We start from the raw sequence: 13403 nt of genomic DNA on the forward strand, positions 1-13403 counted from the left end.
ATTTAAGGGTAAAGTACAAAGACACCCCCTGAGGTTTACCAAAAGGACACCCAAATGATAGTTTGCTTATTTTGGGACAATGACACCCCTTCAAGTTTGAAAAATGGACAAAAAGATCTTGAAGATGGTGAATTGACCTTATTACCCTTACTATAAAATTGACATTTTAATTGACTTAAATACCCTTGGATTAAACCTTAACCCAAACCCATCTGAAACCCTAACCCGAACCCACCTGTGTAAAGAACCCTCTCCCCGCCGCCACCAACACCATGACAATGGATACTAGAGAGCTACGAGAAAGAGGCCCCTATCGTGAGAGGTCTTCTATTCTATGCTCATACAGAAAAGATACACACACTACATCTTCATCACCCTTCAGCCACACGCTACATCTTCATCACTCCTCAGCCGTCGCCGCCACCGCCTCATCATCATTCTCACGTGGTAGTAGTGGTGGTGGTGGCGGCAAGGCAGGCGACCCATCATGGTGACGAGATTCCAACCGACTACGACAAATTCTCCGTAGCTGCTACTGACGACGACTTCATCATCGAACATACCTCATTCCCCTCGACACCAACAACAACAATAATCTTCACTCGCCGTAACCCTATGGTTTCGGTTCGTCCCCAAATCCTGAGTGCACTCTGTCGCCGTTCGAGTCCTCTGTTCCGAAATCCAACAGTGATTCAAAGCCGTACGATCTCGGAGCTGATATGGACTACATCTTCGTTGGTTTTCTTTGCATCATCGGAATCGTGGCTGGTCGTCACCGGATAGTTTGCTCATCGTCAGCATCGTCCGATCCGCTTCTAGCTCTTTACCGTCGCTGGAATTGGAAGTGGAAGGTCACAGATCACGCCTCTATGTGTGTGTGTGTGTATTAGATAGATAGAACAAAACACATAGGGCTTTTGCCTCGGACGATTTGGGGATTTCGTGGTTGTGGTGAGTTTAATGGGTAGTGGTGGAGATGCCGATTGTGGATGGTAGAAGGAGAACTCGGCCGGTGGAGACGGACTGGTTCGTGTCATGGATGAATCGGCGGCGGGTCAGATGAGGATGACGGCGGAGAACTTCGGCTTTGATGATGTCGGCTGGGATGGAGGAGACGGCGAGCTCGGTGATGTGCAAGGCTGAAGATAGTGATGTCATGGTTCGGCCGTGGATGATGGCGACGGCGAGCTCGGCTTTGGATGATGGTGGTCGGCGAGCCAGGACGGCCAGAGAGAAAAATTCGATGGTGATGGCTTGACTATTTTTTTTTTTTAATTTTTTTTTTTTTTTTTTAGGTTTGGCTTTGTAATTAATTGGTGGTGATGATTGGTGGTGAAGGGTGAAGGTCTGCCGGAATATGCAGCGGTGGTTGTTGGGGATGGAGATGGTGGCAGTGGTTTGGGGGTGGGGATGGTGATGGTTGTGGATTTTGGTGTGGTGGTTTGTTGGATTGATTGGGTGTCAAGGGTATTTTGGTCATTTAAGTATTTTGATATTTTATAATTAAATTTAATAAAATAGTGAAGGGTAAAATAGACTTTTCACATCTTTTAAGGCTTTGTTTGGATGGCAAATTTTACAAGGGGGTGTGGTTGTCCCAAAATGAGCAAACTTTCCTCTAGATGTCCTTTAGGCAAACCTCAGGGGGTGTCTCTATACTTTACCCTACATTTAATTATGTGAAGGAATATTATTATTATTATTATTGTTTTAAGCAAAGGATAACTATTATGGAAGAAACACCTGGAAATACACAAATAGTTCAGTACCTGGTAGTATAATAATTAATAAAGGTAATAAAAATGCGTGGAGCGATTAGCATTTACCGTGTGGAAGGCAGACAACAAAAACGTTGTCGTTCTGGTGAGCAGATCAGATTTTGAAAAAGATCATCTGACCGAGACATCAAAAGATGAGGTTCACAAACTCATTACAGTGTCTCTACTCCCCACTCACACCTCTCTCTCTCATTCTCTCTCTACAAAATGCGACTTCTTCAGGCTCCATCTTCTTCATGTCTCTCATTTCAAAACTCAAAATCACAATCCGGAGGGGGTATGTGTGTTCCTGTTATGCTTTTCGCAACTCACACACACACATTCATACTTGTGTGTGTTCGTTTGTATGTATTTCTTTTTTCTATACGTTAAAATTTTCACTTGAACCTGAAACATCACATCTTCTTGCAGGACTGCTTTGGCCAGAGAAATGTTTTCTCCTCTCTACCATTAGCAGCTATTTTCAGAATCAAAGACATGTGAGGCCTATATCGGTTTCGCACAACTTGTCACTCCTGAGCTCTATTGTTGCTAAAGCTGCTTCTGTTGAAGGTAAATATCTATTCCAAGCGAATCAGAAACTTGATATAACTTATTAACAGAGCAAAGTAAAGAAGAGAAGTTTGATGTTCTTGTTGACATGCACTAAGGTTGTCTTTTTGTGTTAGGAATTTAATATGATTGTATCTTATTGATGTCATTTTACTTCGAATTAATCACTGTAAGACTTATGTTCAATTATATTTATTTTCTCCAAATGGAAAATTGAGAATGAAAGATATTTTCCAGGAAAAATGAAAAAGTCAGGACTCAATTGTCAAGATATATTAAGAATGTGATTTGATCAAAAATCAAATTTGACCAAGATTGACAGGAACAGACTAAAATCGTGCTCAATTCTACAAGTTCTTAATAATTTTTTGAAATGAATGGCGATGGTGAAAACTTGTTTCATGATTTCATCAATCGATGAACATGTTTGACTGGGTGACATTAACATAAAACTCTTAGGCAATGTCTCAATTGTTAAAAACATGTCCAAAGTCCATATCTGGTGAGATTATAGTAAAAAAGGATCAAGATCCTTGTCAATTCTTTAATCTTGGTTGGGTAATGCTGTCAGGAAACATATACATTCTGCAAAGGGTCAAGCGCAAAAAACACCCTATAGTATACTCACATTGCGTATCGCACCCCTCTTGTGCAGAAAACATCCTTTAAGTTTTAATTTGGTGCAAATAGGTCCCTCCTAACACATTTAAGTTATAGTTTGACTAAATTGCCCTTATATACACGTTTTACATATTATTTAAAAATGCATCATTTTATGAAAATGACGAAAATGGTCATTTAGTACATAAGGGGTGTGATATGCACTGTAAGTATATTATAGGGGTGTTTTCTGCACTTTATAAACTATTATTGTTTTGAATCTTTTGATCTTAACGGTTAAATTAATTGAGAACGTAGTTTTATCACGATTTTAATACTATGATGACAGTAGAAGATTGAACAGCTATTTTTTTTTTTTCCAATAAAGATTGAATACCCATTTGTTGCTATGTAAAGAATTATATATATATATATATTTGTGAAAATTTATTACAAATTCTAAAGTTTAAAAAATTAAATGTAAATTTTTTTATATATAATGAATAAGTATCTTTAATTTAATTTTAAAATTATATATTTAATGAAAACTGATTACTATATTAAAATTTAATTGGGAATAATTTTTTTCTTTTTTACAATTATAAAAGGAACTGAATTTTTCATTCCATATGATATACTGTCCATTAATCTAACAATTGTGACAACAAATTATTATGTTTTTTGTTAGAGAGATAATACACTGTTATCGAAAATATATAGAGATATTTTTTTTTCCGAAAAGGTGAGAGAAAATCCTTAAAGGTGGGTTAAATATAGTTGATGTGCACATAACACCCCTGTACTATGAGATTATTAGCACACACACCCCCTTGGGCATTTTTGGAAGAGTAAAAGGATAAAACAGGTATTACAACATTACTTTAAGTCAGATTTTTTATTTTGGGGTGTTTTCGCACAATTTTAAAAGAATAGGGGTGTTTTTAACACACTTTTCCAAATAGGGGATGAAAGTGCTACACAAAGTATACATTAGGAGTGTTTTCTGCACTTGACCCTTCTGCAAAAAGCTAATTAGAACTGCTTTCTTGCTTGTATCATTCCTCTGTATGATTTGTGCACAAAACATGCTTTACACTTGCATATTCCGAAATATTGAACCTCCTATATTGGCCTGATATTTTAGAACTCAAGATTTTAGTTTCTCAAGCTAAAACCCCGATTATTGGGTCATGACTATGCTACTTTGCTACAAAATACAGTAATTATTTTTCTTCGTCCAGACTCTTATTGCCATTTGGTTATTTTAGATGAGTGGTTTTTCATTATTATACTTGTCAAGTTAAAACCCTGATAATTATTTTCATCATTATACTTGTCAAATTAAAACCCTTCAAATTAGGGCATATTTGCTATCCTCCATTGCTGTGATATAGCTCTACTTTCCTGCCCTTATTCCCCTGTCTTTGTAACTTTAGTAGAATATTTGTTTATTAATTTGTATGAGATCATTTTATGTTTAACTTGTTTCTCATTTGTAGCTACTGTTTCTGCAGTATCAACTGGAGCAGCTGAGAGTGATGTACTGAAAGCCTTGTCTCAAATTATAGACCCGGACTTTGGGACAGACATTGTCTCATGTGGGTTTGTGAAGGATCTGCATATTGATGAAGCTTTGGGAGAGGTCACTTAGAACATGGATACATAAGTTCCATAACCTATATGTAAAGTTTTGTTTCTTTAACATTTTAACTTTGCATCTCAGGTTTCGTTTCGGTTAGAGCTCACTACACCAGCATGTCCAATCAAGGACATGGTAAATGAAACACAACTGTTTTATCAAGAACTGATGTATGTTTCAAGTTGTAGATTTTAGTTTTCCCTTGATGTAACTAGAAGGGAAAATTTCAAAGGAGTGTGAGTAAATATTTCTAGTTTTAACCCCAAGGGGTTGGCTGAAGTGGGCAAGTCACTTGGGCCTGGTGCCTCAGGAAGTATTAGGTCTAAGGTTCGACTCTTCTTGAGTGCAAACAATTCCTTGGTTGGGGGGGGGGGGGGGGGGGGGCGCGTGTATCAACTAGGAAAAAAAATTTTGATGTTTGAAAACTTTTGTATTCCAAAGATGTATTCAACTATCTGATCAAGCTTCTGATTGTTAACTTCTACCTTTTTCACAATAGTTTTTTAGTTCATTTGAGTGGAATCATGATTTACGAAGTCTAATGAAATTTAGTTTCTTGGCAGTTTGAGCAGAGGGCAAATGAGGTGGTGACAGCTCTACCTTGGGTTACAAAAGTCAGCGTGACAATGTCAGCCCAACCAGCAAGACCTGTTTTTGCTGGGCAACTTCCAGCAGGGCTACAGACGATATCAAATATTGTGGCAGTATCGAGTTGCAAGGTAAAAAAATCACAACAGCTTCGCGGTCATTCTTTTTTATAGGTGGTGTTGTGCTGAAAAATTCTGTATTTAATGTGCTGGGCACTTCATGGGTGTATGGAATTCATCACTCTAAATCTTCTTGGGAGTCCTTGTCTGCACATTTTATTGTGGTACTTAGAGATTCATTTTATTTTTGAATGATTTAGTACAAACTTCAAAATTTGTTTGATAATGAGAAGATTGGATGCAAACATATTAAGGTTGTAAATTATAATAGGAGAGGATCTTGCCATCCTGGAAACTTCTTAATTTGAAAGGGAGGGACAAAGTTGTTTGTGGAACTCTGCAACATATTTCGGTGTCAGGTTATTTTGTAGGAAAATATAAGTTATATAACCAACTGCTTTTGCATATACTTCAGTTGCCGTGTTAGGCGCTAAATTTTGATCTCAGTTTTTTGTATCATCACTGCTTTAACTACAGGGAGGCGTGGGAAAATCAACTATAGCTGTAAACCTAGCATACACTTTGGCTGGTATGGGTGCTAGAGTTGGCATATTTGATGCTGATGTTTATGGTCCTAGTTTACCAACAATGGTCTCCCCTGAAAACAGGCTGCTTGAAATGGTAACTTTAGGGGTTTTATTTGAATTTTACGTACCATTAAAGGTCTTGTTGTAATTATGACCGTTTAAAAGCATTTTATAGAACCCAGAGAAGAAAACTATTATTCCAACAGAGTACTTGGGAGTCAAACTGGTATCTTTTGGATTTGCTGGACAAGGTCGTGCAATAATGCGGGGGCCAATGGTTTCTGGAGTCATCAACCAACTACTGACTACTACTGAGTGGTACTTCCTTTTTTTCCTTTTTTTTTTGGATGCCTAGAAGTTAAGTTATTGTTTTATGCATTACTTCACTGTGTATAAAGATAAGCATCCATTTACCTGAAGAAATAAACTATGGGCTTGTTTAATTCAATTATTTTTTTAAACAGTTTTCAAGAACTCTGAACAAAAAAAAGATTTCAAGGAATTGAAAAGGTGGAAAAAATAAAAATGTTCTCTGAAATTAGACATTTACTCATTTTTCGAAAAACAGTTCCAAAACACTGACAATAAAATATGGTCGAACTGTTTCCTATTATCAGAGAATTGTTCTCAGAAAAACTGAACTAAGCACTCCCTATAGTTCTACTTGCTTTCAATGTCTTTGGAAGTTCATCTACTTGTTGTAGCTTATACTGCTCTATTCCATCCAGTCTAACATGGGAAATTGGCTCAAGAAACTATTAGCTTATTAAAAATTTATCAGCTGTTAACACCATTTTTGAAATAAATGTAAATTTAAATTAAAACTCCAGAATCATTTTCATTCCTGATTGTTGCTACTACGTAGGGGAGAGCTGGATTACCTTGTAATTGACATGCCCCCTGGAACTGGTGACATTCAACTTACCTTATGCCAGGTGCTGCTTTCAATGTCTTTGTTTTTCTAGCATTTAACTTTATTAAATGCTTTTGCGTAGGTTTTTACAAAGCTTTCAAGTATAGAACCTTTCTTCCCTAAACTTCCCTTATACTAATGATTTATAGTTCACACATCCTGACTTGGATACTTTCAAATTTCAGGTTGTCCCATTAACTGCTGCTGTTATTGTTACCACTCCGCAGAAGCTTGCATTTATTGATGTTGCAAAAGGAGTTCGCATGTTTTCAAAGCTCAAGGTGTGTGTTCGTATGTTACAAGCATCAGAAATTTCAATTTTAGAGTAATTTACAGGCTAATATTTCTATATCATTGGAAATTAAAAGAGTGTATACTTTTCTTTTGGGTAGATAAAAAAGAATGTATATTTCTATGATAACGAAATTTCCTTCTCTCATTTATGGAAAAAAAAAAAAAAAAAATTCCTTCTCGCTGTGTACTAATTGCGATTATTAAATTTTCTCTTTATGTTTGGGGTCCAGGTGCCATGTGTTGCTGTAGTTGAAAATATGTGCCACTTTGATGCTGATGGGAAACGCTATTATCCATTTGGTAGAGGTTCAGGCTCTCAGGTCGCGTCTGATCTTGCATCTAATTTTTCTTGCAGCATCAAAAGTTTTAAAAATGATGGGATTGGTTGAATTAATGGATACACTCAAAGAAAATCCCAATATATTGAGATGAAAATGAAATTTGAGACCTTGATTTAGAGCACTTTAGAATGCTGTGGGCATGTATACACTGACGCATGTCTCCCTAATTATCGATCCATATCTCTGTAGGTTGTCCAGCAGTTTGGAATCCCCCATTTGTTTGATCTTCCAATTAGACCAAATGTAAGTATCATGATAGGTTTTATTTATTTATTTTTTATTTTTATTGACTGTAAAATGTTCTCCTAAAATATATTCAATTTACTAAAAATTGGTTATGCATTTATTCTGCCCTTGTTGTACTTTTTGTGTACATGACCTTTTTGGCTCTCACTTTGACCTAAAAGAAAAAAAAAATTCCCCTTCATTGTTATGCATTTATATAATTCTTGTCCAGAAAAATTAGCATCGGAATGCAATTTCGTTTGAAGTTTTGGCCAAGACACTTCATTTGAATCCTTGTCTTACCTAACTGCCTAAACAAGGGTTTAGATTTTTAATACAACTGTAAAACAAGTAGGTGTTTCCATGTTCCACAAATATCAAGCGTGCATGTATTTTTCTTAGCCAATGCATTAATCTACGAATAAACCCCCCAAAATCTTAAGCTATTCGAGAGTGGACTCAACAATTTATATGAAGTTCCAGTACCCTCCCTCATGTGCAATCCTGTCTTGCATGTGGCAAGGCAAAAAAATCAAACTAAGACCATAACAAATATCATACTTGCACACCAAACTGGGGAATAAAGGCGGAGATGGAGATTTGAACATGAGACCTCCCAAAACCAAAGCTTTGATGCTACCAATTGCTCCTAAAACTAAAGCTATTAAAGAATGGGCCCAACAATGTATATCAAACTCCAAGTCTCCAACACAATAAACATCCATAATTTATCTGACGGAAATGCATCTGAGTTTGTTTACTTCTGTTTAAGTTTAGTATATGCAATATACAACTTAAACAAAACCAACATCTAGAATTTGATTTCGTCTACTTTGACAGCTATCTGCTTCTGGAGATAGTGGAATGCCTGAAGTGGTGGCTGATCCTCTAGGTGAAGTTGCCCAAACATTTCAAAATCTTGGAGTATGTGTCGTGCAACAGTGTGCCAAGATTCGCCAGCAAGGTATCTATCTCTATATGCAAATACTATCAGCTTTGGCTTATTTTAATGAAAGGTATCTTCCTTTTCTCCAGTTTCAACGGCCGTCACCTATGATAAATCTATCAAGGCGATCAGGGTGAAGGTACCTGATTCAGAAGAAGAGTTCATTCTGCATCCTGCAACAGTGAGACGGAATGATCGTTCTGCCCAGAGTGTGGTATGTGGAAAACCTCTTCATCAAGTACTCTATCTTAATAAATGACCACTGAATTGAACAGTTAAATTACTGGTAATGAGGATGTAATTCATATTTATGTTGATGTTCATTTTTGTCGCCACTGTTGCCTGTCATACCTGAACAGTAAATTTCTATGGTATGATGTGCAAGAGCGAAATGAGCATAAAAGGACCAATATTTTTCCACAATAAATAAATATATTTATGTAGAAGAAAATATGTAAAAAGAGTGCTCAGTTAAAGATGCATCTTGTGAGGCTCTCACCTTGGTAGGAGTCCTAAAGGGTTTCTATCTTTTCAAATTCCATCCTGTGAGGCTTGTGCCTAATGCTACATTATGATAACCTCTTTTCTCGATTAATTTCTAAGTTTAATTGGCATACCTGTCATAAAGAGGAAAGACAGAAGATTTTTTTTTTTTGGGGGGGGGGGGGGGGGGGGGGGGGTTATGTGTACTCAATTACATGTTCGGAGCACATGCCAAATCACTAATGCCCATAAAAGCGCATAACAAAACTTGGTGCACTGACTAGTTGACGGGGAAAGGATTTAATACTAATAGTTTCACGAATCACTGGACCCTCTCTGCCAAAAGAATCTCCTTAACCTAGAATTTTCAGTACCATTTCTTGTCAAAAGAAAAGCTAAAAATTGAAAAGGCTGCATTCAGGGGGAATAAAATGCAGGAGTAACTGAGTATTTTGGAAAGTACAGGTAAGATGCTTTATAAGATCAAAAAATATGTTATAGGAAGCTTTAATTGACTGCCTAGTTTCTATCATACAAGTGTTTAATGTACCAGCTTACATAAATCCAATAGCCTAAATGTGTGAAGTGAGTAGGGCACTTTTAATATTTAATGCATTATTGATGGTTACTTTGGTACAAAAAGAACGGAAGAAGTATATTCCACATTATTTTATGCAGGATTTTGTTAGTATTTGCTGGTCTACCTGTCATCTTCCAAACTCAAACTATTTACTTGTGACTGTTACTCTTGATTATGACATGCCTTTCATTCCACATCCATGATATGAAACTGCTAGTTTGCTTAATCAGCTTTTGTATGGAATGATGGAACACAGTTGGATGGCCAAATTTGTTGTAGTCAATAGATAAGTCTAGAGACATAAGTCAAATACATGTGATCTTGGACTTCTGAGAGAGATAATGGCTAGGATAAATCGTGGAGGGCGCTGAATTTTATAGTAGATATTTGTAACCTAAAGAAAAGGGGTACTTAACAATTGAGTTATTATTTTTGAATTCAATTATTTTCACTTCAAGCTTAGAATCTTCAATGTCTTGAAACGTATTTATTTCCTCTTGGAAGAAGTGTGATTTTTTCGCATCTATCTTTTTGGTTGGAATAGGATGAATGGACTGGAGACCAGAAACTGCAATATACAGATGTTCCAGAAGATATTGAACCTGAAGAAATTCGGCCTATGGGAAACTATGCTGTATCAATCACGTGGCCAGATGGATTTAGCCAGGTTCTCATGTATTTTATATTACTAAATGTAGTTAAGAGAGTATAGTTTTTGGGATAAACCCCTCCCATGCATGAGAGACAATAACTATGAGCTTCCATTGGGAAAAAAATATATATATAAAAAAAATAAATAAATAAATAAATAATAAAGAAGCCAACACCTATTTGCAATCACATTTTATTTCTGCAATGTTATACTTTCTTCTCTACTTGTTTGTAATTGAAAAAAATAAAAAGAAAAAAGGGTCTTAAACTATAGGAGCTTATCTATGCAACATAATACTTGCATCTATACTTGTTTGCAACTCAAACAGCGTTCTTAGACTATACCTATAGGAGCTATTCAGATATTTCAACTTAGTCACTGGATTATTTAAACAAATGTTATGATCCACATCATATGAACTGCCTAACTTATTTCTCTCTCTTTGCCAGCAAATTTTGCAAATTACTTGTAATCTTATGAAGTGACTTCACCATTATAGTATTGCCATTTTATGTAAAGCTAAAATCTGAATTTTCCTACAAATGTATTAATTTAGAACTCTTTGCAAATGTTCCAAATATATACATGCATTCTTACATACACATACATGCATATAATATAAGTCTGTATTGAGTTTCCAAGAAGCCTCGTGTATATTCCTATCTCAGTTTGATAAATTTTATTCCTACATAAAGTCAATGGGCGGGCCATAGGCTATTTCCCCATTTATCTATGCACATTGCATCCTGTATCAGATCCAATACCAATAAAAAAAACAAAGTTTTCCATTTACCCAATGAATTTCTGGTGCAGATCGCCCCCTATGATCAGCTGCAGATGATGGAGCGTTTGGTCGATGTTCCTCAACCTATTCATGCACAGGTGAAAATCCATATACTGTACTATAACAAATTTGAAAACGGCATGCAGAATGCAGAATGCAGAATGTGCCCCCCTGTTGTGTGTCAAGTGCCATATTTAAGCAATACAAGGCTTGCATTTTTTATTATTTGTTAATTAGTATATGAACTCAACATAAAAATGGGAAGTTATTAAGACTTTTGTTCTCTCTATAGGGATAGCGTAAAGTGGAAACAGGATAGAGTGTGGAGAATGGAAGATTCTTCTATACGTAATTAAATGTAAAGAAGAGTACACGGCTCGAGCACTAGAAGCTCCTGTAACGTTTATCTTCTTCTTCTTCTTCTTTTTCTTTTTTTCAATGATTATTGGCAGTTATGTAGTAAAACATTTAAATACAGATGATTTAATACATGCATATAATATTTTGTCATTTTTGTTCGTATATGGCCGTAAAAATTGAATATGGCAGGGAATGAAAGGAATGTTTAACTGGATCTTCGTCCTTTCTTATTGAGAAAACCTGTATATATAGAGTATTACGATAATGAATTTTGACAAATATTTACAGCTAACAAATCTCAAAATTAAAGCTGTACAAGTTACAAGTAAGGAAGTATATTTCCAGATTTGATTTTCAAATCTGTATTGATGGTCTATTGCTTTAATCAAGCTTTCCGTGATTGTCTCCAATACTCCCCCTCAAGGTGGAGCGTGTATGTGAGTAACGCCAGCTTGTTGATGAGACAATGAAACTGATCCGTACCCAAAGGTTTTGTAAAAATGTCAGCAATTTATTCAGTGGGTCAAATGTAACAAACTTGGACTGAATTTTCTCACGAACGAAATGACAATCAAGCTCAATGTGTTTTGTAAGCTCATGAAACACCGGATTCTCGGCAATGTGAATGGCTGCTTGCTTGATTATCAGAGTAGATAGTGATGGGTGTTGTGTGAGGGATACCAAGGTCATTCAAAAGGTGTTGCAGCCATTGAAGTTCAGATGTAAGTGTTGCCATGTCACAATATTCTGCTTCAGCGGATGAATGATTGAATAGTCTGTTTGCATCTCAGATCAGTTGCTTGGAAATTCGAGGAACAACATTTAGAGACCAATTCAGTATTCAGAGGTGCATGATTAATTATTCTACTTGTCTCACAAAATTGATTTTCAAGCAAATCTCTCTTCTTTTAATTTTTACTTAATTATTTTAAGCCTAGGCAATGTTCAGGTTTATTGGTGGCCTTGTTTGTTGCAGTGCTTGAATTAAGCTTCCGTCTACTCTCTGTAATAAGAACCAATAAATAAATAAAGGAACAAATAAATAAATAAAAGAAGAAATAGAAAAGAAATTGAGATAATTAGAGGTGGTTTAGGTTTAGCCGCGAGACGTTCCAAACACACCCTGGTTTTTTAACCTCAGATCCATCCTTGGAAGTTTTGAACAAAGCATATGATAAGGGCCTAATGCACGTTTCATTTCATTATTTCAGACATGTCACAAGTTGGCCATCAGTTACCTTTTTCATGAAATTACTGAACCAGACACTTAGAAGTAACAGATGGCCTACCGATGAGACATACGAAATGACAAAGCAAGAGTAGTACGGACACATAAGACATGACATGATTATGAGACATGACACTAATTTTTAACAAAAAAACAAAGGACGGCAAGAAGTGGATGCGATTATAAAATATTCAATAGAAGGGAAGGTTCAATTATGTTTTACAGTTCTTGTTGAGCTCCGTCCAAACAAAAACCACAATTTCTTGATAGATTAATTTGATAAAACAACATGAACATAATTAATATATATATATATATATAAATATAAATAATCATTTATAATTTTATTCAATAATAATAAAATGTGTTAAATAATTTAAAAGCGAGTTAGTATAATTTACCTTATCATTAGACTCATTATACTATCATGTTTTGTTATTATTATTATAGCAATACATATATATGTGTGTGCATGTGTATGGGGGGATATATTTTGTCACCTATAAAACAGATCATTGCATTATTATGTCTTGTCAAAATAGTTAAAACTTTTATTAAAGTAAACTAAAGGTTCAAATAAATTTTAAATTAATTCTTAAAAATCATATAAAAAAATAAATCAAATTAAACGCAAAACATACAACACTAAAAGAAAAAAAAAATCACTATCACTATTAGCATGTAACAAGTTTAATAGTGCATGAAGTTTGGATAGTTCTTTAGTGCTTTCCATGCCAACAAGATGGATTATTTCGTTCAAATTTGTCAATTCTTTGTTAGTGTAATCTTCCATT

The 13403-nt window shown here is 35.5% G+C and overlaps 1 protein-coding gene across 2 annotated transcripts; it reads left to right on the top strand.

The window, feature by feature from the left end:
- The first annotated feature begins 1900 nt into the window (after positions 1 to 1900).
- LOC132277221 (fe-S cluster assembly factor HCF101, chloroplastic) lies at positions 1901 to 11531 on the top strand. Of its 2 annotated transcripts, none has more exons than XM_059779004.1 (16): positions 1901 to 2055; positions 2190 to 2330; positions 4430 to 4572; positions 4654 to 4704; positions 5133 to 5288; positions 5754 to 5897; positions 5979 to 6121; positions 6669 to 6738; positions 6902 to 6997; positions 7241 to 7330; positions 7541 to 7594; positions 8417 to 8540; positions 8612 to 8736; positions 10130 to 10252; positions 11051 to 11119; positions 11314 to 11531. In XM_059779004.1, the coding sequence occupies exons 1-16, from the start codon at positions 1986 to 1988 to the stop codon at positions 11317 to 11319; spliced, it is 1605 nt and encodes a 534-aa protein (XP_059634987.1). In that variant the 5' UTR covers positions 1901 to 1985; the 3' UTR covers positions 11320 to 11531. The 2 variants fall into 2 exon arrangements, with proteins under 2 accessions (XP_059634987.1, XP_059634988.1); XM_059779005.1 differs by having other exon boundaries at positions 4445 to 4572.
- The last annotated feature ends 1872 nt before the right edge of the window (positions 11532 to 13403 follow it).

The sequence above is a fragment of the Cornus florida genome, unplaced genomic scaffold (assembly GCF_030987335.1).
Source record: "Cornus florida cultivar Cherokee Brave unplaced genomic scaffold, ASM3098733v1 CherokeeBrave_3.0.0_Hap2_Chr10, whole genome shotgun sequence".
NCBI lineage: Eukaryota > Viridiplantae > Streptophyta > Magnoliopsida > Cornales > Cornaceae > Cornus > Cornus florida.